This window comes from Hyla sarda, unplaced genomic scaffold (genome assembly GCF_029499605.1).
Source record: "Hyla sarda isolate aHylSar1 unplaced genomic scaffold, aHylSar1.hap1 scaffold_422, whole genome shotgun sequence".
Taxonomy (NCBI): Eukaryota; Metazoa; Chordata; class Amphibia; order Anura; family Hylidae; genus Hyla; species Hyla sarda.
In genome coordinates this window covers 134517-158908 of record NW_026610437.1, presented here as the reverse complement: position 1 = coordinate 158908, position 24392 = coordinate 134517, and the positions used below count along the sequence as shown (strand labels likewise).

The window sequence follows — 24392 nt, the reverse complement described above, 5'->3', positions numbered from 1 at the left end:
TCTCCTTACTACTGGGGTGACACACTGTAACAAACCCCCTCCTCATGTGTTCTCCTTACTACTGGGGTGACACACTGTAACAAACCTCCTCCTCATGTAATCTCCTTACTACTGGGGTGACACACTGTAACAAACCTCCTCCTCATGTAATCTCCTTACTACTGGGGTGACACACTGTAACAAACCTCCTCCTCATGTAATCTCCTTACTACTGGGGTGACACACTGTAACAAACCTCTTCCTTATGTAATCTCCTTACTACTGGGGTGACACACTGTAACAAACCTCCTCCTCATGAAATCTCCTTACTACTGGGGTGACACACTGTAACAAACCCCCTCCTCATGTAATCTCCTAACTACTGGGGTGACACAATGTAACAAACCTCTCCTCCTCATGTAATCTCCTTACTACTGGGGTGACACACTGTAACAAACCCCCTCCTCATGTGTTCTCCTTACTACTGGGGTGACACACTGTAACAAACCTCCTCCTCATGTAATCTCCTTACTACTGGGGTGACACACTGTAACAAACCTCCTCCTCATGTAATCTCATTACTACTGGGGTGACACACTGTAACAAACCTCCTCCTCATGTAATCTCCTTACTACTGGGGTGACACACTGTAACAAACCCCCTCCTCATGTGTTCTCCTTACTACTGGGGTGACACACTGTAACAAACCTCCTCCTCATGTAATCTCCTTACTACTGGGGTGACACACTGTAACAAACCTCCTCCATATTTAATCTCCTTACCACCAAGTGCCGACAAGGACCTGCTCTGTATCTGCTAAACGTAGAAAGTGTAGGACCTGTGATGATGTCACAATCATGTGACCAGTATATGTGGGGGCGGAGTTCAGCAGGATAGAGGAGAATGGGGAAGAAGGACCTGTGAGGATGGTCATGTGACAGGAGTGGGCGGGGCTAGGAAGTAGTAGGGGGCAGGTGACCAGAAGGGGACAACCCACCTCTTTTTCTCAGGTTGTGCAACTAAATTTGGGTTATGCGACACTTTGTGGACACAATGGGGGGAGATTTATCAAAACCTGTCCAGAGAAAAAGTTGCCCATAGCAACCAATCAGATCTCTTCTTTCATTTTTAATAAGGCCTCTGTAAAATGAAAGTAGAGATCTGATTGGTTGCTATGGGCAACTGGGCAACTTTTCGTCTGCACAGGTTTTGATAAATCTCCCCCAATTTCCCGACACAAAATGCCATCACTCAGAGTGTTTTTTAAACCTGTCAAAATGGGCGTGGTTAACCGAAAAAGGGGCGTATTCCCGACAAAAAGAAAAAGCAATCAGAGTATAAAACTCACAGGAAAATGAGTGAATTTTGCTTCACTATAAACTGACAGCGCTGAACTGTGAGGAAATGACTCAAAACCGAGTGAATCCTACCCCCATCATGGAACTGAGGGATTGATCGCACCGAATCTCACTTCTGAGACACAAAATTATTAAGCAGGGGAGCGGGCGGTATGCTCCACTCCCCAGCGATGTACAGTGTACTTTTACTTTCATTTTTAAATTTCCTGCCAGATGGCCAGGGCTGAGGAGCCATTCAGGGCTCCCAGCGGGGTTTTCAAATAGAAGTGCGGTGGTGGGGAAAGATATATAGAATCTATGGGGGGGGGGGGGGTATATGTCTGGCCCCCGCAGTGCTTCTATATATCTAGCCCCCTGCAGCATATTTATATGGGTATTGTCCCCCGCAGCGAAATCATATGCCCCCCGAAGCGCATTTATGTAGGTATTGACCCCACAACGCATGTGTATATATATATATATATATTTATGTTCCCGTCGCAGCGCTATCATAAGCCCCCGGCAGCGCTGCGGGGGCCAGACCTATACCCCCCCCCCCCCCCCCCGATTCTATATATCTTTCCCCACCGCAGCGCTTCTATTTGTAAACCCCACGAGAGCCCTGAATGCCTCCTCAGTCCCGGCCATTCAGGGCTCCCGGCGGGAATTAAAAAATGAAAGTAAAAGTACACTGTACATCGCTGGTGTGGAGCAAGCTGCCCGCTCCCCTGCTTAACCCCTTAAGGACCCTGTCAATTTTCACTGTAGGACCCGGCCATTTTTTTGCACATCTGACCACTGTCACTTTAAGCATTAATAACTCTGATGCTTTTACTTGTCATTCTGATTCCGAGATTGTTTTTTCGTGACATATTCTACTTTATGTTAGTGGTAAAATTTTGTCGATACTTGTATCATTTCTTAGTGAAAAATTCCAAAATTTTATGAAAAAATTAAACATTTTGCATTTTTTTTCAACTTTGAAGCTCTCTGCTTGTAAGGAAAATGGACATTCCAAATAAATGATATATTGATTCACATACACAATATGTCTACCATATGTTTGCATCATAAAGTTGAGATGTTTTTACTTTTGGAGACATCAGAGGCTTCACAGTTCAGCAGCAATTTTCCAATTTTTCACAAAATTTTCAAAATCGAAATTTTTCAGGGACTAGTTCAGTTTTGAAGTGGAGTTGAAGGGCCTTCATATTAGAAATACCCCATAAATGACCCCATTATAAAAACTACACCCCCCAAAGTATTCAAAATGACATTCAGTAAATGTGTTAACCCTTTAGGTGTTTCACAGGAATAGCAGCAAAGTGAAGGAGAAAATTCAAAATCTTCATTTTTTACCCTCGCATGTTCTTGTAGACCCAGTTTTTGAATTTTTACAAGGGGTAAAAGGAGAGAAATCTTCCTAAAATATGTAACCCAATTTCTCTTGAGTAAGAAAATACCTCATATGTGTATGTAAAGTGTTCGGCGGGCGCAGTAGAGGGCTCAGAAGGGAAAGAGCGACAAGGGGATTTTGGAGAGTGAGTTTTCCTGAAATGGTTTTTGTGGGGCATGTCACATTTAAGAAGCCCCTATGGTGCCAGAACAGCAAAAAATAAATAAATAAATAAAAAAAACACATGGCATACTATTTTGGAAACTACACCCCTCAAGGAATGTAACAAGGGGTCCAGTTAGCCTTTACACCTGTCACGATGCCGGCTGGCAGGAGGTGGATCCTCTGTGCCAGAGAGGGATAGGCGTGGACCGTGCTAGTGGACCGGTTCTAAGTCACTACTGGTGTTCACCAGAGCCCGCCGCAAAGCGGGATGGTCTTGCTGCGGCGGTAGTGACCAGGTCGTATCCACTAGCAACGGCTCAACCTCTCTGACTGCTGAAGATAGGCGCGGTACAAGGGAGTAGACAGAAGCAAGGTCGGACGTAGCAGAAGGTCGGGGCAGGCAGCAAGGATCGTAGTCAGAAGGTAATAGCAGGAGGTCAAGTACACAGTAAGGACAACACAGTAACGCTTTCACTAGGCTCTAAGGCAACAAGATCCGGCAGGGGAGTGCAGGGGCAGAGATCAGATATAGTCTAGGAGCAGGTGGAAGCCAATTGAGCTAATTGGGCCAGGCACCAATCATTGGTGCACTGGCCCTTTAAGTCTCAGGGAGCTGGCGCGCGCGCGTCCTAGAGAGCGGAGCCGCGCGCGCCAGCACATGACAGCAGGGGACGGGAACGGGTAAGTGACCTGGGATGCGATTCGCGAGCGGGCGCGTCCCGCTGTGCGAATCGCATCCCCGACGGCCATGACAGTGCAGCGCTCCCGGTCAGCGGGACCGTCCGGGGCGCTGCGGAGAGAGAGACGCCGTAAGCGCTCCGGGGAGGAGCGGGGACCCGGAGCGCTAGGCGTAACAGTACCCCCCCCCCTTAGGTCTCCCCTTCTCTTTGTCCGGTAACTGCCTCCCCTGGGATGAGGACACCGGGAAAGAATGGAGGGATTCCTCAACGGCAGGCAGTACAGCAGGAGTGGGAATGGGAAGGGAGGGCAGAGGGCGAGGCCTGGCACGGGGCAGTGTGACACCAGGACGGGGGCCATGAGGAGGCACCGAGGCTTGCCTGACTGGACTGGGAGGGGGGGAGAGGCGCTTCTTATGGCAGGCAGAGTCCATAAAGACTTTAGGGAGACCGGATACAGGGGAACACACAGGGTCACGGCAGGGAGTACTGGGAACCGGTTTAAGGCAGTCCTTGAAACAAGAGGTACCCCAGCTCTTGATCTCCCCTGTGGACCAATCCAGGGTTGGGGAATGGTGTTGAAGCCAGGGTAGTCCAAGGAGAATTTCGGAAGTGCAATTGGAGAGGACCAAAAACTCAATTTTTTCGTGATGAGTTCCGATGCACATTAGGAGGGGCTCCGTGCGGTAACGCACGGTGCAATCCAACCTGGCTCCGTTGACCGCGGAAATGTGGAGTGGCTTGACGAGACGGGTCACCGGGATGCGGAATTTATTCACCAAGGACTCCCGAATAAAATTCCCAGAGGCACCAGAGTCCAGGCAGGCCACGGCTGAGAGGGAAGAGTTGGCTGAAGGAGAAATCCGTACAGGCACCGTGAGACGTGGAGAAGCCGACTTAGCATCAAGAGATGCCACACCCACGAGAGCTGGGTGCGAGCGTGCGTTTCCCAGACGTGGAGGACGGATAGGGCAATCCACCAAAAAATGTTCGGTACTGGCACAGTACAGGCAAAGATTCTCTTCCCTACGGCGATTCCTCTCTTCCAGGGTCAGGCGAGACCGATCCACTTGCATGGCCTCCTCGGCGGGAGGCCTAGGCGCAGATTGCAATGGAGACTGTGGGAGAGGTGTCCAGAGATCTAAGTCTTTTTCCTGGCGGAGCTCTTGATGCCTCTATGAAAAACGCATGTCAATGCGAGTGGCTAGATGAATGAGTTCATGCAGGTTAGCAGGAGTTTCTCGTGCGGCCAGAACATCTTTAATGTTGCTGGATAGGCCTTTTTTAAAGGTCGCGCAGAGGGCCTCATTAATCCAGGATAGTTCAGAAGCAAGAGTACGGAATTGTATGGCGTACTCGCCAACGGAAGAATTACCCTGGACCAGGTTCAGCAGGGCAGTCTCAGCAGAAGAGGCTCGGGCAGGTTCCTCAAAGACACTTCGAATTTCCGAGAAGAAGGAGTGTACAGAGGCAGTGACGGGGTCATTGCGGTCCCAGAGCGGTGTGGCCCATGACAGGGCTTTTCCAGACAGAAGGCTGACTACGAAAGCCACCTTAGACCTTTCAGTAGGAAACTGGTCCGACATCATCTCCAAGTGCAGGGAACATTGCGAAAGAAAGCCACGGCAAAACTTAGAGTCCCCATTAAATTTGTCCGGCAAGGACAAGCGGAGGCTAGGAGTGGCCACTCGCTGCGGAAGGGGTGCAGGAGCTGGCGGAGGAGATGGTTGCTGCTGTAGCAGAGGCAGAAGTTGCGACTGAAGTTGCTGCACCATGGTGGACACTTCCGACAGCTGGTGGGTTAGATGGGCGATCTGTCGGGATTGCTGGGCGACCACCGTGGTGATATCAGAGATATAAGGCAGGGGAACCTCAGCGGGATCCATGGCCGGATCTACTGTCACGATGCCGGCTGGCAGGAGGTGGATCCTCTGTGCCAGAGAGGGATAGGCGTGGACCGTGCTAGTGGACCGGTTCTAAGTCACTACTGGTGTTCACCAGAGCCCGCCGCAAAGCGGGATGGTCTTGCTGCGGCGGTAGTGACCAGGTCGTATCCACTAGCAACGGCTCAACCTCTCTGACTGCTGAAGATACAGCAGGGGACGGGAACGGGTAAGTGACCTGGGATGCGATTCGCGAGCGGGCGCGTCCCGCTGTGCGAATCGCATCCCCGACGGCCATGACAGTGCAGCGCTCCCGGTCAGCGGGACCGTCCGGGGCGCTGCGGAGAGAGAGACGCCGTAAGCGCTCCGGGGAGGAGCGGGGACCCGGAGCGCTAGGCGTAACAACACCCCACAGGTGTTTGACAACTTTTTGTTAAATTTGGATGTGTAAATGATTTAGTAATTTTTTTTTTTTACTAAAATGCTAGTTTTCCCAAAATGTTTTATTTTTACAAGGGGTAACAGGAGAAAATGCCCCCCAAAATTTGTAACCCCATTTCTTCTGAGTATGGAAATACCCCATGTGTGGACGTCAAGTGCTCTGCAGGTGCACTACAATGCTCAGAAGAGAAGGAGTCACATTTGGCTTTTGGAAAGCAAATTTAGCTGAAATGGTTTTTGGGGGGCATGTCGCATTTAGGAAGCCCCAATGCTGCCAGAACAGCCCAAAAAAAAAAAAACACATGGCATACTATTTTGGAAACTAGGGGTAATAGGAGAAAATGACCCCCCAAATTTGTGACCCCATTTCTTCTGAGTATGGAAACATCCCATGTGTGGACATCAAGTGCTCTGCTGGCAAACTACAATGCTCAGAAGAGAAGGAGCGCCATTGAGCTTTTGGAAAGAATATTTGTTTGGAATGGAAGTCGGGGGCCATGTGCGTTTACAAAGCCCCCTGTGGTGCCAGAACAGTGGACCCCCCCACATGTGACCCCATTTTGGAAACTACACCCCTCATGTATTGTAATACGGGGTACAGTGAGCTTTTACACCCCACTGGCATTTGACAGATCTTTGGAATAGTGGACTGTGCAAATGAAAAATAAAATTTTTCATTTTCACGGACCACTGTTCCAAAAATCTGTCAGACACCTGTGGGGCGTAAATGCTCACTGTAATTTTTTTTTTTTTAATTTTCCCATCCAACTTTAATGAAAATTCTTCAAACACCTGTGGGTGTTAAGGCTCACTATGTGGGTGTTAAGGTCACATGTGGGTATTTATTTTTTGCGTTTATGTCAGAACCACTGTAAAATCAGCCACCCCTGTGCAAATCACCAATTTAGGCCTCAAATGTACATAGTGAAATCTGACTCCTGAGCCTTGTTGTGCGTCCGCAGAACATTTTACACCCACCTTTGGGGTATTTCCGTACTTACCGCTTGTGAAAATAAAAAGTATGGGGCAACACCAGCATGTTAGTGTAAACATTTTTATTTTTTTACACTAACAGGCTGGTATAGCCCCAACTTTTACTTTTCATAAGGGGTAAAAGGAATAAAAGACCCCCAAAATTTGTAGTGCAATTTCTCCCGAGTACGGAAATACCCCATATGTGGCCCTAAACTGTTTCCTTGAAATACGACAGGGCTCCGAAGTGAGAGAGCACCATGCGCATTAGGAGGACTAAATTAGGGATTGCATAGGGGTGGACATAGGGGTAGTCTACGCCAGTGATTCCAAAACAGGGTGCCTCCAGCTGTTGTAAAACTCTCAACATGCCTGGATAGTCAGTGGCTGTCCGGAAATGCTGGGAGTTGTTGTTTTGCAACAGCTGGAGGCTCCGTTTTGGAAAAACTGCCATACAATACGTTTTTCATTTTTATTGGGGGGGGGACAGTGTAAGGGGGTGTATAGGTTGTGTTTTACTCTTTATTATGTGTTAGTGTACTGTAGTGTTTTTAGGGTACATTCGCACTGGCAGAGGTTTACAGTGAGTTTCCCGCTAGGAGTTTGCGCTTCGGCGAAAAATTTGCGGCAGCTCATCCTTGAAGCAGAAAACTTACTGTAAACCTGCCCGTGTGAATGTACCCTGTACGTTCACATGGGGCGGGGGGGGGGGGGGGGGGGCAAACCTCCAGCTGTTTCAAAACTACAACTCCCAGCATGTACTGACAGACCGTGCATGCTGGGAGTTGTACTTTTGCAACAGCTGAAGACACACTGGTTGGAAAACCTTCAGTTAGGTTCTGTTACCTAACTCAGTATTTTCCAACCAGTGTGCCTCCAGCTGTTGCAAAACTACAACTCCCAGCATGTACTGATCGCCAAAGGGCATGCTGGGAGATGTAGTTATGCAACAGCTGGAGGTACGTAACTACAACTCCCAGCATGCCGAGACAGCTGTTTGCTGTTTTGGCATGCTGGGATTTGCAGTTTTGCAACATCTGGAGGGCTACAGTTTAGAGCATTGTTTCCCACCCAGTGTGCCTCCAGCTGTGGCAAAACTACAACTCCCAGCATGCCCGGACAGCCAAAGGCATGCTGGGAGTTAAGTTTTGCAACATCTGGAGGGCTACAGTTTAGAGACCACTGTATAGTGGTCTCAAACTGTAGCCCTCCAGATGTTGCTAGGCAACTCACCGGCTTCTGTAGGATCCTGGGAGCCTCATCCCCGTCCTCTGCTGCCGCCGATCACCGCGCCCGATCGTCGCCTCCGCTGATGGGTAAGTGGACCTTCGGCGCCGGTCCTCGTCGGTTTCCCGAACGGGGAAACCGAAAGTTAACCCCCCCCCCCCCGCCCCCGATCTGCTATTGGTTGTCGCTTCTAGACAACCAATAGCAGGGATAGGAGGGGTGGCACCCCTGCCACCTCACTCCTATCCCTTCAGGTGGATCCTGGGTGTCTTGGACAACCCCGATCCCCCTTATTTTCCAGGTCACCATAGACCCGTATGACCCGGAAAAACCGCAAATCGCTGGTGTGAATTCACCGACACGATCGCCGACACTGGGGGTCTGATGAACCCCCCTGGGCATTTGCGCGGGGTGCCTGCTGATCGATATCAGCAGTCACCCCGGTCCGGTCCACGCCTGTCGCGCTGCGGGGACTGGAATTCCCACGGACGTACCGTTAGGTCATGGGTCTTTAAGACCCAGGGTGTCATGACGTAGCGGTACGTCATGGGTCCTGTAGGGGTTAAAAGAATGGCAGTTATGGGTGTTTTGAAAAATCATGCTCCAGGGATTGTGGGGTTATTGGAAACCCACGTAACGAAGGACATGGCACATTTGGTTGGTGGGCACATTACTAACATTCATTTTTTACTTCTTGCTCAAGAGGGGTCACAGTGTTCATTGATAAAAACGTACGATGGGAATTAAAGGATAGATTATTGGATCGGGAAAGTAGATTTATTTTTCTATGTGGTAAGTTACAACATTTGATATATATATTAGCATTCGTGTACATACCCCCTCCGTATTCATCCGACATTGTAAAAAAATTATATGGATTCTATTTGTCTAAAAATGCCCGGTGCTGGTCCAAGGCGACATGAATTGTGTGATGAAGGAGGAGCTGGATAGGTTAAGGGTTAAAGAAGTTCTTATAACTTGCTTGGCCTCTTTCTGCCCAATCTTGTAGATTTCCCGGTGTTTATTGCGCTGTTTTTTTTTTATTATTACTAAATGCTAGTTTTTCGTTTTGTATGATGGGGCGATATGGTAATTTCAGGGTTTAAACATTATTTCACTATATGTTATCAATATACCATGATGTAAAACCACCTGCCCAGAGAGAGAGATAAAGAGCCGATAACCCATCTCCCCAAGGATAGTTTTCTCTTGTTCCTGATTTGTCTGTTCCATAGCTGTTGTATCAGACGTTGCCACATGAGCTGCTGTATGGGAGACGTTGACCCATGAGTTGCTGTATGGGAAATGTTGCCCCATGAGTTGCTGTATGGGAGACGTTGCCCCATGAGCTGCTGTATGGGAGACGTTGCCCCATGAGCTGTTGTATCAGACGTTGCCACATGAGTTGCTGTATGGGAGACGTTGCCCCATGAGTTGCTGTATGGGAAACGTTGCCCCATGAGTTGCTGTATGGGAGACGTTGCCCCGTGAGCTGCTGTATGGGAGACGTTGGCCCATGAGCTGCTGTATGGGAGACGTTGACCCAAGAGTTGCTGTATGGGAGACGTTGCCCCATGAGCTGTTGTATCAGACGTTGCCCCATGAGTTGCTGTATGGGAAACGTTGCCCCATGAGTTGCTGTATGGGAGACATTGCCCCATGAGTTGCTGTATGGGAGATGTTGCCCCATGAGTTGCTGTATGGGAGACGTTGCCGCATGCACTGCTGTATGGGAGACGTTGCCCCATGAGCTGCTGTATGGGAGACGTTGCCCCATGAGCTGCTGTATGGGAGACGTTGACCCATGAGTTGCTGTATGGGAGACGTTGCCACATGAGTTGCTGTATGGGAAACGTTGCCCCATGAGTTGCTGTATGGGAGACGTTGCCCCATGAGTTGCTGTATGGGAAACGTTGCCCCATGAGTTGCTGTATGGGAGACGTTGCCCCATGAGCTGCTGTATGGGAGACATTACATCATAAGCTGTGTTTCCTCTACCAAAAGAGAAGATGCTATACATATATTGTCTGTCCTTAGATGGTTTTGTCTAAACTGCCTATGTAGCTATATGTAATTGGAAACACATGTCATTGTTCTATCATCCCATTGGTTGATATTCTTCTGTGGACATAAATAAAAGGTATAAGGGCAGTGCGGGTAAAGGTATAAGGGCAGTGCGCTGAGTGCGGGTAAAGGTATAAGGGCAGTGCGCTGAGTGTGGGTAAAAGTATAAGGGCAGTGCGGGTAAAGCTATAAGGGCAGTGCGGGTAAAGGTATAAGGGCAGTGCGGGTAAAGCTATAAGGGCAGTGCGGGTAAAGGTGTAAGGGCAGTGCGGGTAAAGGTATAAGGGCAGTGCGGGTAAAGCTATAAGGGCAGTGCGGGTAAAGCTATAAGGGCAGTGCGGGTAAAGGTATAAGGGCAGTGCGGGTAAAGGTATAAGGGCAGTGCGGGTAAAGGTATAAGGGCAGTGCGGGTAAAGTTGTAAGGGCAGTGCGGGTAAAGGTGTAAGGGCAGTGCGGGTAAAGGTGTAAGGGCAGTGCGGGTAAAGGTGTAAGGGTAGTGCGGGTAAAGGTGTAAGGACAGTGCGGGTAAAGGTGTAAGGGCAGTACGGGTAAAGGTGTAAGGGCAGTGCGGGTAAAAGTGTAAGGGCAGTGCGGGTAAAGGTGTAAGGGCAGTGCGGGTAAAGGTATAAGGGCAGTGCGGATAAAGCTATAAGGGCAGTGCGGGTAAAGGTGTAAGGGCAGTGCGCTGAGTGCGGGTAAAGGTATAAGGGCAGTGCGGGTAAAGCTATAAGGGCAGTGCGGGTAAAGCTATAAGGGCAGTGTGGGTAAAGGTATAAGGGCAGTGCGGGTAAAGGTATAAGGGCAGTGCGGGTAAAGGTGTAAGGGCAGTGCGGGTAAAGGTGTAAGGGCAGTGCGGGTAAAGGTGTAAGGGCAGTGCGGGTAAAGGTATAAGGGCAGTGTGGGTAAAGTTGTAAGGGCAGTGCGGGTAAAGGTGTAAGGGCAGTGCGGGTAAAGGTGTAAGGGCAGAGCGGGTAAAAGTGTAAGGGTAGTGCAGGTAAAGGTGTAAGGACAGTGCGGGTAAAGGTGTAAGGGCAGTACGGGTAAAGGTGTAAGGGCAGTGCGGGTAAAGGTGTAAGGGCAGTGCGGGTAAAAGTGTAAGGGCAGTGCGGGTAAAGGTGTAAGGGCAGTGCGGGTAAAGGTGTAAGGGCAGTGCGGGTAAAGGTATAAGGGCAGTGCGGGTAAAGGTATAAGGGCAGTGAGGGTAAAGGTATAAGGGCAGTGCGGGTAAAGGTATAAGAGCAGTGCGGGTAAAGGTATAAGGGCAGTGCGGGTAAAGGTATAAGGGCAGTACGGGTAAAGGTGTCTGGGCATGCTGGGAGTTAAGTTTTGCAACATCTGGAGGGCTACAGTTTAGAGACCACTGTATAGTGGTCTCAAACTGTAGCCCTCCAGATGTTGCTAGGCAACTCACCGGCTTCTGTAGGATCCTGGGAGCCTCATCCCCGTCCTCTGCTGCCGCCGATCACCGCGCCCGATCGTCGCCTCCGCTGATGGGTAAGTGGACCTTCGGCGCCGGTCCTCGTTGGTTTCCCGAACGGGGAAACCGAAAGTTAACCCCCCCCGCCCCCGATCTGCTATTGGTTGTCGCTTCTAGACAACCAATAGCAGGGATAGGAGGGGTGGCACCCCTGCCACCTCACTCCTATCCCTTCAGGTGGATCCTGGGTGTCTTGGACAACCCCGATCCCCCTTATTTTCCAGGTCACCATAGACCCGTATGACCCGGAAAAACCCGCAAATCGCTGGTGTGAATTCACCGACATGATCGCCGACCCTGGGGGTCTGATGAACCCCCCTGGGCATTTGCGCGGGGTGCCTGCTGATCGATATCAGCAGTCACCCCGGTCCGGTCCACGCCTGTCGCGCTGCGGGGACTGGAATTCCCACGGACGTACCGTTAGGTCATGGGTCCTTAAGACCCAGGGTGTCATGACGTAGCGGTACGTCATGGGTCCTGTAGGGGTTAAAAGAATGGCAGTTATGGGTGTTTTGAAAAATCATGCTCCAGGGATTGTGGGGTTATTGGAAACCCACGTAACGAAGGACATGGCACATTTGGTTGGTGGGCACGTTACTAACATTCATTTTTTACTTCTTGCTCAAGAGGGGTCACAGTGTTCATTGATAAAAACGTACGATGGGAATTAAAGGATAGATTATTGGATCGGGAAAGTAGATTTGTTTTTCTATGTGGTAAGTTACAACATTTGATATATATATTAGCATTCGTGTACATACCCCCTCCGTATTCATCCGACATTGTAAAAAAAATTATTTGGATTCTATTTGTCTAAAAATGCCCGGTGCTGGTCCAAGGCGACATGAATTGTGTGATGAAGGAGGAGCTGGATAGGTTAAGGGTTAAAGAAGTTCTTATAACTTGCTTGGCCTCTTTCTGCCCAATCTTGTAGATTTCCCGGTCTTTATTGCGCTGTTTTTTTTTTTTTTATTATTACTAAATGCTAGTTTTTCGTTTTGTATGATGGGGCGATATGGTAATTTCAGGGTTTAAACATTATTTCACTATATGTTATCAATATACCATGATGTAAAACCACCTGCCCAGAGAGAGAGATAAAGAGCCGATAACCCATCTCTCCAAGGATAGTTTTCTCTTGTTCCTGATTTGTCTGTTCCATAGCTGTTGTATCAGACGTTGCCCCATGAGCTGCTGTATGGGAGAGGTTGACCCATGAGTTGGTGTATGGGAGATGTTGACCCATGAGTTGCTGTATGGGAAACGTTGCCCCATGAGTTGCTGTATGGGAGACGTTGCCCCATGAGCTGCTGTATGGGAGACGTTGCCCCATGAGCTGTTGTATCAGACGTTGCCACATGAGTTGCTGTATGGGAAACGTTGCCCCATGAGTTGCTGTATGGGAGACGTTTCCCCATGAGTTGCTGTATGGGAAACGTTGCCCCGTGAGCTGCTGTATGGGAGACGTTGGCCCATGAGCTGCTGTATGGGAGACGTTGACCCATGAGTTGCTGTATGGGAGACGTTGCCCCATGAGCTGTTGTATCAGACGTTGCCCCATGAGTTGCTGTATGGGAGACGTTGCCCCATGAGTTGCTGTATGGGAGACGTTGCCCCATGAGTTGCTGTATGGGAAACGTTGCCCCATGAGTTGCTGTATGGGAGACGTTGCCGCATGCACTGCTGTATGGGAGACGTTGCCCCATGAGCTGCTGTATGGGAGACGTTGACCCATGAGTTGCTGTATGGGAGACGTTGCCCCATGAGCTGTTGTATCAGACGTTGACCCATGAGTTGCTGTATGGGAGACGTTGCCACATGAGTTGCTGTATGGGAAACGTTGTCCCATGAGTTGCTGTATGGGAGACGTTGCCCCATGAGTTGCTGTATGGGAGACGTTGCCCCATGAGTTGCTGTATGGGAAACGTTGCCCCATGAGTTGCTGTATGGGAGACGTTGCCCCATGAGTTGCTGTATGGGAGACGTTGCCCCATGAGTTGCTGTATGGGAGACGTTGCCCCATGAGCTGCTGTATGGGAGACATTACCCCATAAGCTGCTGTATCGGAGACATTACATCATAAGCTGTGTTTCCTCTACCAAAAGAGAAGATGCTATACATATATTGTCTGTCCTTAGATGGTTTTGTCTAAACTGCCTATGTAGCTATATGTAATTGGAAACACATGTGATTGTTCTATCATTCCATTGGTTGATATTCTTCTGTGGACATAAATAAAAGGTATAAGGGCAGTGCGGGTAAAGGTATAAGGTCAGTGCGCTGAGTGCGGGTAAAGGTATAAGGGCAGTGCGCTGAGTGTGGGTAAAAGTATAAGGGCAGTGCGGGTAAAGCTATAAGGGCAGTGCGGGTAAAGGTATAAGGGCAGTGCGGGTAAAGCTATAAGGGCAGTGCGGGTAAAGGTGTAAGGGCAGTGTGCTGAGTGCGCGTAAAAGTATAAGGGCAGTGCGGGTAAAGGTATAAGGGCAGTGCGGGTAATGGTATAAGGGCAGTGCGGGTAAAGGTATAAGGGCAGTACGGGTAAATGTATAAGGGCAGTATGGGTAAAGGTATAAGGGCAGTGCGGGTAATGGTATAAGGGCAGTACGGGTAAAGGTATAAGGGCAATGCGGGTAAAGGTATAAGGGCAGTACGGGTAAAGGTATAAGGGCAGTGCAGGTAATGGTATAAGGGCAGTGCGGGTAAAGGTATAAGGGCAGTGCGGGTAATGGTATAAGGGCAGTGCGGGTAAAGGTATAAGGGCAGTGCAGGTAATGGTATAAGGGCAGTGCGGGTAAAGGTATAAGGGCAGTGCGGGTAATGGTATAAGGGCAGTGCGGGTAAAGGTATAAGGACAGTGCAGGTAAAGGTATAAGGGCAGTGCGGGTAATGGTATAAGGGCAGTGAGGGTAATGGTATAAGGGCAGTGCGGGTAATGGTATAAGGGCAGTGAGGGTAATGGTATAAGGGCAGTGCGGGTAATGGTATAAGGGCAGTGCGGGTAATGGTATAAGGGCAGTGCGGGTAAAGGTATAAGGACAGTGCAGGTAAAGGTATAAGGGCAGTGCGGGTAAAGGTATAAGGGCAGTGCGGGTAATGGTATAAGGACAGTGCAGGTAAAGGTATAAGGGCAGTGCGGGTAATGGTATAAGGGCAGTGAGGGTAATGGTATAAGGGCAGTGCGGGTAATGGTATAAGGGCAGTGCGGGTAATGGTATAAGGGCAATGCGGGTAAAGGTATAAGGGCAGTGCGGGTAAAGGTATAAGGGCAGTGCGGGTAATGGTATAAGGGCAGTGAGGGTAATGGTATAAGGGCAGTGCGGGTAAAGGTATAAGGGCAGTGCGGGTAATGGTATAAGGGCAGTGCGGGTAAAGGTATAAGGGCAGTGCAGGTAATGGTATAAGGGCAGTGCGGGTAAAGGTATAAGGGCAGTGCGGGTAATGGTATAAGGGCAGTGCGGGTAAAGGTATAAGGACAGTGCAGGTAAAGGTATAAGGGCAGTGCGGGTAATGGTATAAGGGCAGTGAGGGTAATGGTATAAGGGCAGTGCGGGTAATGGTATAAGGGCAGTGAGGGTAATGGTATAAGGGCAGTGCGGGTAATGGTATAAGGGCAGTGCGGGTAATGGTATAAGGGCAGTGCGGGTAAAGGTATAAGGACAGTGCAGGTAAAGGTATAAGGGCAGTGCGGGTAAAGGTATAAGGGCAGTGCGGGTAATGGTATAAGGACAGTGCAGGTAAAGGTATAAGGGCAGTGCGGGTAATGGTATAAGGGCAGTGAGGGTAAAGGTATAAGGGCAGTGCGGGTAATGGTATAAGGGCAGTGCGGGTAATGGTATAAGGGCAATGCGGGTAAAGGTATAAGGGCAGTGCGGGTAAAGGTATAAGGGCAGTGCGGGTAATGGTATAAGGGCAGTGAGGGTAATGGTATAAGGGCAGTGCGGGTAAAGGTATAAGGGCAGTGCGGGTAATGGTATAAGGGCAATGCGGGTAGAGTGCGGGGCTGCTACAATGGAGTAGAAGGAGCTGTGTGTTGTGTCTATTGTATGAATGTAAAGCTCACAGACGGACGAAGGGCCTGATGGGTAAACAGTGAGAACCACGACACTGGCAGGACACGTCTGTAGTCCACGTGGTGGGAGCAGTGAAAGGAGGAGGAGGGCAAAATGGGGACTCACCTGAAATCTAATGTCCTGGTTAGGCCAGAACTTCAGGTCCCTGCCGCAGCACTGCAGATGCCCCAAGATGTGAGGTGCTGCGCCCCTTGTCAAATAGGAGAGAAATCGCAACTCAGCGTGCGGGCAGCCCGGCCCCTGAGCACTGGAGCTCCACAAGGTGCCTCACCGGCGGTAAGAACAGCGGAGCCTCTGAGAACATGGGGGATCGAAGGGGTTACACACCAATTTCAGCGGCAGAGCTCTAAAGATGCCTCCGTTCTCTTCGGCTGATAGCCACGCCCCCTTCACACAGGATTATTATTCCCGATTTTTTACCCAAAAACAGGAGCAGAACTAACACCACAAAGAACTACAATGAAAAGATTTGCACGGTTCTCTGTGCTTTGAATCAATTCCTGGTTTTGCCTAAAAATACTGATCAGTGGGGAGGGGGGGACTGATCAGTGTTGACAGCTGAAGGGATTTTCTACACAGTTTGTAGTTGTTTATTTTTATATATTTTCACCAAATTTATCAAAAAGGTGCATATAATATAATAAATTAGGTAAGTCCACACGTGTCATGCAAAAATGTTGTTAAAGGGGTACTCTGGTGACAAACTTTTTTTTTTTTTTAAATCAAGTGGTGCCAGAAAGTTATACAGATTTGTAAATTACTTCTATTAAAAAATCTTAATCCTTCCTGTACTTATTAGCTGCTGAATACTACAGCGGAAATTCTTTTCTTTTTGAAACACAGAGCTCTCTGCTGACATCATGAGCACAGTGCTCTCTGCTGACATCTCTGTCCATTTTAGGAACTGTCCAGAACAGCATATGTTTGCTATGGGGATTTCCTTTTACTCTGGGCAGTTCTTAAAATGGACTGTAGTATTCAGCAGCTAATAAGTACAGGAAGGATTAAGATTTTTTAATAGAAGTAATTTACAAATCTGTTTAACTTTCTGGCACCAGTTGATTAAAAAAAAAGAAAAGTTTTTCACCGGAGTACCCCTTTAACCCCTTAAGGACGCAGCCCTTTTTCACCTTAAGGACTGAGCCCTTTTTCGCAATTCTGACCACCGTCACTTTACGAATTAATAACGCGAAAACGCTTTTACCGAATATTCTGTTTCTGAGATTGTTTTTTCGTGACATATTCTACTTTATTTTGGTGGTAAATTTTCAGCGTTACTTGCATCCTTTTTTGGTGAAAAATCCCCAAATTTCATGAAAATTTTGAAAATTTTGCATTTTTCTAACTTTGAAGCTCTCTGCTTGTAAGGAAAATGGATATTCCAAAAATTTTTTATTTTTCTTCACAAACACAATATGTCCACTATATGTTGGCCTCATAAAATGGACATATTTTTGCTTTTTGAAAAAATTAGAGGGCTTCAAAGTAGAGCAGCAATTTTCAAAAATGTCATGAAAATGGCTAAATCTGAAGGGACAGATGTTACAGAACTACAACTCCCAGTATGCCTGGGCAGTCGAAGCATGCTGAGAGTTGTAGTTTGGCAACATCTGGAGGGCTACTGTTTGGGCACCACTGTAACAGTGGTCTCCAAACTGTGACCCTCCAGATGTTGCAAAACTACAACTCCCAGGATGCCCAGACAGCCTTTGGCTCTCTGGGCATGCTGGGAGTTGCAGTTTGGCCCCCCTAGTGGTTGGCACAGTAAAGATCGATTTACTTTCAGTTTCAATTCCCCCCCCCCCCCCCACTGTCGATTCCCTACCTGAGCAAAGATCCAGCAGGCTCCAGCGAAGATACCAGGTCCCCAGGCATCTTCTCCTGCAGGTACGGCCTCCATCTTCTTCCCTGATCCCCTCGACATCCAGGGGCGGGCAGAACGGGGGGTTGCCATGGCAACCCCCTGTCCTGCGCTGCCATTGGTCAGAACTCCCTTCTCTAGGTGAAAAGTAGAATTTAGAGAAAGCAGAGAGAGGTTGTGTCTAAATAAATTTACATTTTTTGGATATAATATAATAACTCTGCGGTGAGGTCGTTGGCAGGGCCGTTGCTTCGGACAACTCACAAAATAGGTTACATGAATGAAATGGTTAAAAAACAATGCATTTGGTAAAATATGGGACAAACAAAGTCTGCGCTACTGTGAGCGCGATGCGATATTCTGGATTGTCTTATCCTTATGAATGCTGGATAATACAAGTCACAAGTTCAGACGGTTAGTTTGGCGCAAGCAGTAATGTTAAAATTGATCCTATACAGTGACCCTCCCCCGACCTACGATGGCCCCGACATACCATATATATACAGTGACCCCCCGACCTACGATGGCCCCAACATACCATATATATACAGTGACCCCCAACCTACGATGGCCCCGACATACCATATATATACAGTGACCCCCCGACCTACGATGGCCCCGACATACCATATATATACAGTGACCCCCCGACCTACGATGGCCCCGACATACCATATATATACAGTGACCCCCAACCTACGATGGCCCCGACATACCATATATATACAGTGACCCCCCGACCTACGATGGCCCCGACATACCATATATATACAGTGACCCCCCGACCTACGATGGCCCCGACATACCATATATATACAGTGACCCCCCGACCTACGATGGCCCCGACATACCATATATATACAGTGACCCCCAACCTACGATGGCCCCGACATACCATATATATACAGTGACCCCCCGACCTACGATGGCCCCGACATACCATATATATACAGTGACCCCCCGACCTACGATGGCCCCGACATACCATATATATACAGTGACCCCCCGACCTACGATGGCCCCGACATACCATATATATACAGTGACCCCCAACCTACGATGGCCCCGACATACCATATATATACAGTGACCCCCCGACCTACGATGGCCCCGACATACCATATATATACAGTGACCCCCCCGACCTACGATGGCCCCGACATACCATATATATACAGTGACCCCCCGACCTACGATGGCCCCGACATACCATATATATACAGTGACCCCCCGACCTACGATGGCTCCGACATACCATATATATATACAGTGACCCCCCCCCGACCTACGATGGCCCCGTCATACCATATATATACAGTGACCCCCCGACCTACGATGGCCCCGACATACCATATATATACAGTGACCCCCCCGACCTACGATGGCCCCGACATACCATATATATACAGTGACCCCCCCGACCTAAGATGGCCCCGACATACCATATATATACAGTGACCCCCGACCTATGATGGCCCCGACATACCATATATATACAGTGACCCCCCGACCTACGATGGCCCCGACATACCATATATATACAGTGACCCCCCGACCTACGATGGCCCCGACATACCATATATATACAGTGACCCCCCCCCCGACCTATGATGGCCCCGACATACCATATATATACAGTGACCCCCCGACCTACGATGGCCCCGACATACCATATATATACAGTGACCCCCCGACCTACGATGGCTCCGACATACCATATATATATACAGTGACCCCCCCCCGACCTACGATGGCCCCGACATACCATATATATACAGTGACCCCCCGACCTACGATGGCCCCGACATACCATATATATACAGTGACCCCCCCGACCTACGATGGCCCCGACATACCATATATATACAGTGACCCCCCCGACCTAAGATGGCCCCGACATACCATATATATACAGTGACCCCCGACCTATGATGGCCCCGACATACCATATATATACAGTGACCCCCCGACCTACGATGGCCCCGACATACCATATATATACAATGACCCCCGACCTACGATGGCCCCGACATACCATATATATACAGTGACCCCCCCCCGACCTATGATGGCCCCGACATACCATATATATACAGTGACCCCCCGACCTACGATGGCCCCGACATACCATATATATACAGTGACCCCCCGACCTACGATGGCCCCGACATACCATATATATACAGTGACCCCCCGACCTACGATGGCCCCGACATACCATATATATACAATGACCCCCGACCTACGATGGCCCCGACATACCATATATATACAGTGACCCCCCCCCCGACCTATGATGGCCCCGACATACCATATATATACAGTGACCCCCCGACCTACGATGGCCCCGACATTCCATATACATAGAGTGACCCCCCGACCTACGATGGCCCCGACATACGATCATTTCAGCATACGATCACTCTCAGAGGCCATCACATGGTGAAGGCAGCATCAACATACGATGCTTTTGTATGTCGGGGCCATCGCATAAATGGCTATCCTCCAGCGCAGACTGCTTCAGCTGCCCCCGGATAGCCGTTTACGGTGCCCCGTGTGGTCCGCTGATGATCACTTACCTGTCCTCGGGGCTCCGGCGCGTCCTCTTCGGGATCCCCTGTATCGTCGGCGCTCTCCATCGTCGTCATCACATCGTCCCGTCATCCAATAGGAGCGGGGTGCGTAGCGACGTGATGGCGGCGACGGAGAGCGAGGATGCCGGGGAAGCAGAGGCCTTGCCGGAGCCTCGGGGACGCGGTGACAGTGATGGAAGACGACATCCAGGGCAGCGGTGACGAGCGGTGACGGTCCGGAGCGGCGGGGACAGGTGAGTACAACTTACTCTAACAGTGGTCTACAACCTGCAGAACTCCAGATGTTACAAAACTACAACACCCAGCATGCTCGGACAGCCAACGGCTGTCCTGGCATGCTGGGTGTTGTAGTTTTGTAACATCTGGAGGTCCGCAGGTTGTAGACCACTGTCCTATACTTTACATTGCACGGATCCCTCAACATACGATGGTTTAAAAAAATGATGGTCCATTTGGAACAGATTACCATCGTATGTTGAGGGATCACTGTATAGGGTTAAAGGTGTTCGGCAGTGCTGGAGACTCCCAAATATGAGCCCACTGTGTCCTGTCTGCGCAGGGCTGCTAAGATGCCATATATATGCGTATATCCGTGCTCGAGATTCAGCCTCTTTACCCCGACGACACAGGGATATTGTGTAAGAGGGAGATGGATACTATGGCCTCTTACCGGATGGTTTGGTGCTAGATGTATGATGTACGGGGTGTACGCGGCGGTGCCGGAGACCCTCCCAATCTGTGCCTCTCTCTGCCCCGACGGCACGGGGAAAGCTGTGAGAGGGAGATGGGAGTCCAGTACTGTGGGTCTCTTGCCTGGTTTGCAGCCCCTCTCCTGAAGTAGTAGGGTGTTCCAGGTTGTCCCAATACTTATGCAAGTATGAAGTCTTGAACCAGACGCGTTTCGGGGGAGCCTTGTCCCCTTTGTCAATGGTGAGGATATAAAAGACTGAGTGAGCTTGGCTGGAAATTGCAGCCTTATATAACAAGTTCAAGTTGGATAAAATCTACGGTTTTGCATTTTTCCCAGGAACTCAGTCTTTTATATCCTCACCATTGAAAAAGGGGACAAGGCTCCCCCGAAACGCGTCTGGTTCAAGACTTCATACTTGCATAAGTATTGGGACAACCTGGAACACCATGGACTTCCTGGAACCTGGAACACCTGGACTTCCATCTCCCTCTCACAGCTTTCCCAGTGCCGTCGGGGCAGAGGGGCACAGATTGGGAGGGTCTCCGGCACCGCCACGTACACCACGTACATCATACATCTAGCACCAAACGATCCGGTAAGAGGCACATAGTGCCGACTATCCATCTCCCTCTTACACAATATCCCCGTGCCGTCGGGGTATAGAGGCTGAATCTCGAGCACGGATATACGCATATATATGGCATCTTAGCAGCCCTGCGCAGACAGGACACAGTGGGCTCATATTTGGGAGTCTCCAGCACTGCCGAACACCTTTAACCCTATACAGTGGTCCCTCAACATACGATGGTAATCCGTTCCAAATGGACCATTGTTTGTTGAAACCATCGTATGTTGAGGGATCCGTGCAATGTAAAGTATAGGACAGTGCTCTACAACCTGCGGACCTCCAGATGTTGCAAAACTACAACACCCAGCATGCCTGGACAGCCAACGGCTGTCCGGGCATGCTGGGAGTTGTAGTTTTGCAACATCTGGAGGTCCGCAGGTTGAAGACCACTGTTAGAGGAAGTTGTACTCACCTGTCCCCGCCGCTCCGGACCGTCACCGCTCGTCACCGCTGCCCTGGATGTCGCCGTCCATCGCTGTCGCCGCGTCCCCGTGGTGTCCCCGACGCTTCCCCGGTATCCTCGCTCTCCGTCGCCTCCATCACGTCGCTACGCACGCTGCTCCTATTGGATGACGGGACGACGTGATGACGACGATGGAGAGTGCCGACGATGCAGGGGATCCCGAAGAGGACGCGCCGGAGCCCCGAGGACAGGTAAGTGATCGTCAGCGGACCACACGGGGCACCGTAAACGGCTATCCGGGGGCAGCTGAAACAGTCTGCGCTGGAGGATAGCCGTTTATGCGATGGCCCCGACATACAAAAGCATCGTATGTTGATGCTGCCTTCACCATGTGATGGACTCTGAGAGTGATCGTATGCTGAAATGATCGTATGTCGGGGTCACTGTATGTATATGGTATGTCGGGGCCATCGTAGGTCGGGGGGGTCACTGTATATATATGGTATGTCGGGGCCATCGTAGGTCGGGGGGGTCACTGTATATATATGGTATGTCGGGGCCATCATAGGTCAGAGGGGTCACTGTATATATATGGTATGTCGGGGCCATCGTAGGTCGGGGGGTCACTGTATATATATGGTATGTCGGGGCCATCGTAGGTCGGGGGGGTCACTGTATATATATGGTATGTCGGGGCCATCGTAGGTCGGGGGGGTCACTGTATATATATGGTATGTCGGGGCCAACGTAGGTCGGGGGTCACTGTATATATATGGTATGTTGGGGCCATCGTAGGTCGGGGGGTCACTGTATATATATGGTATGTTGGGGCCATCGTAGGTCGGGGGGGGGGTCACTGTATATATATGGTATGTCGGGGCCATCGTAGGTCGGGGGGGTCACTGTATATATATATATGGTATGTCGGGGCCATCGTAGGTCGGGGGGGGGTCACTGTATATATATGGTATGTCGGGGCTATCGTAGGTTGGGGGGGGGTCACTGTATATATATGGTATGTTGGGGCCATCGTAGGTCGGGGGGTCACTGTATATATATATATATGGTATGTCGGGGCCATCGTAGGTTGGGGGGGGTCACTGTATATATATGGTATGTCGGGGCCATCGTAGGTCGGGGGGGTCACTGTATATATATGGTATGTCGGGGCCATCGTAGGTCGGGGGGTCACTGTATATATATGGTATGTCGGGGCCATCGTAGGTTGGGGGTCACTGTATATATATGGTATGTCGGGGCCATCGTAGGTCGGGGGGGCACTGTATATATATATATATATATATATGGTATGTCGGGGCCATCGTAGGTTGGGGGGGGTCACTGTATATATATGGTATGTCGGGGCCATCGTAGGTCGGGGGGGTCACTGTATATATATGGTATGTCGGGGCCATCGTAGGTTGGGGGTCACTGTATATATATGGTATGTCGGGGCCATCGTAGGTCGGGGGGTCACTGTATATATATGGTATGTCGGGGCCATCGTAGGTTGGGGGTCACTGTATATATATGGTATGTCGGGGCCATCGTAGGTCGGGGGGGTCACTGTATATATATGGTATGTCGGGGCCATCGTAGGTCGGGGGGGTCACTGTATAGGATCAATTTTAATATTACTGCTTGCGCCAAACTAACCGTCTGAACTTGTGACTTGTATTATCCAGCATTCATAAGGATAAGACAATCCAGAATATCGCATCGCGCTCACAGTAGCGCAGACTTTGTTTGTCCCATATTTTACCAAATGCATTGTTTTTTAACCATTTCATTCATGTAACCTATTTTGGGAGTTGTCCGAAGCAACGGCCCTGCCAACGACCTCACCGTAGAGTTATTATATTATATCCAAAAAATGTAAATTTATTTAGACACAACCTCTCTCTGCTTTCTCTAAATTCTACTTTTCACCTATAGCCTAGTAGGACTGCTCCACTGTTTACATTTTTTGTCTATTTATTGGCCCATTGGGTGTGTGTAACGCAGTATCCTCGCCTTAGTTTCTTCTCTTTTCTGTTTTATGTAGAGCTCCCAGACAGTCCCCCTGTGTGTGACCCCGGCCTAAGGGTTATTGGTGACAACACAGAAGTGTCCTGATAGGACAGAAGTGACACATGAGATACAATCAGTAATATTTCTAATGGAAATGAGGCCGAGGTAATACATAGTAATCACCAATCATTATCATCCATAGAAATCATCCAATCATACTGTAGTGTAGAGCTACAAGTCACTACTAAATGATACACAATAGCATTACATATTACTTCTCATTACCGTTATTTACCTACAAAGGTCACATGACCCCAGGTGCTGATCACCAAGAGATGATGTTGGCTTTAGCTTCTGCTTAGGTTTCATTATGGAGTTTATTCGAGGGTTAATTCTCACAACAGAACTTAGAAACATCACATTTTACTGTTACCTGAGATCTCAGATTTCCATTCTCCGTATTATTATATTTTTAGCATTTATTATTTCATCTATCAGTCTCCAGGGTGACTTCTCT

General features: G+C 49.4%; 1 protein-coding gene across 1 annotated transcript in view; it reads right to left on the bottom strand.

Annotated features, from left to right (window-relative positions):
* Positions 1 to 24392, bottom strand: part of LOC130333998 (uncharacterized) — a 70578-nt gene that overhangs the window by 7301 nt on the left and 38885 nt on the right. The window contains 1 exon segment of the mRNA XM_056553857.1: positions 14224 to 15693. Coding sequence (XP_056409832.1) covers positions 14224 to 15693 — 1470 coding nt within the window.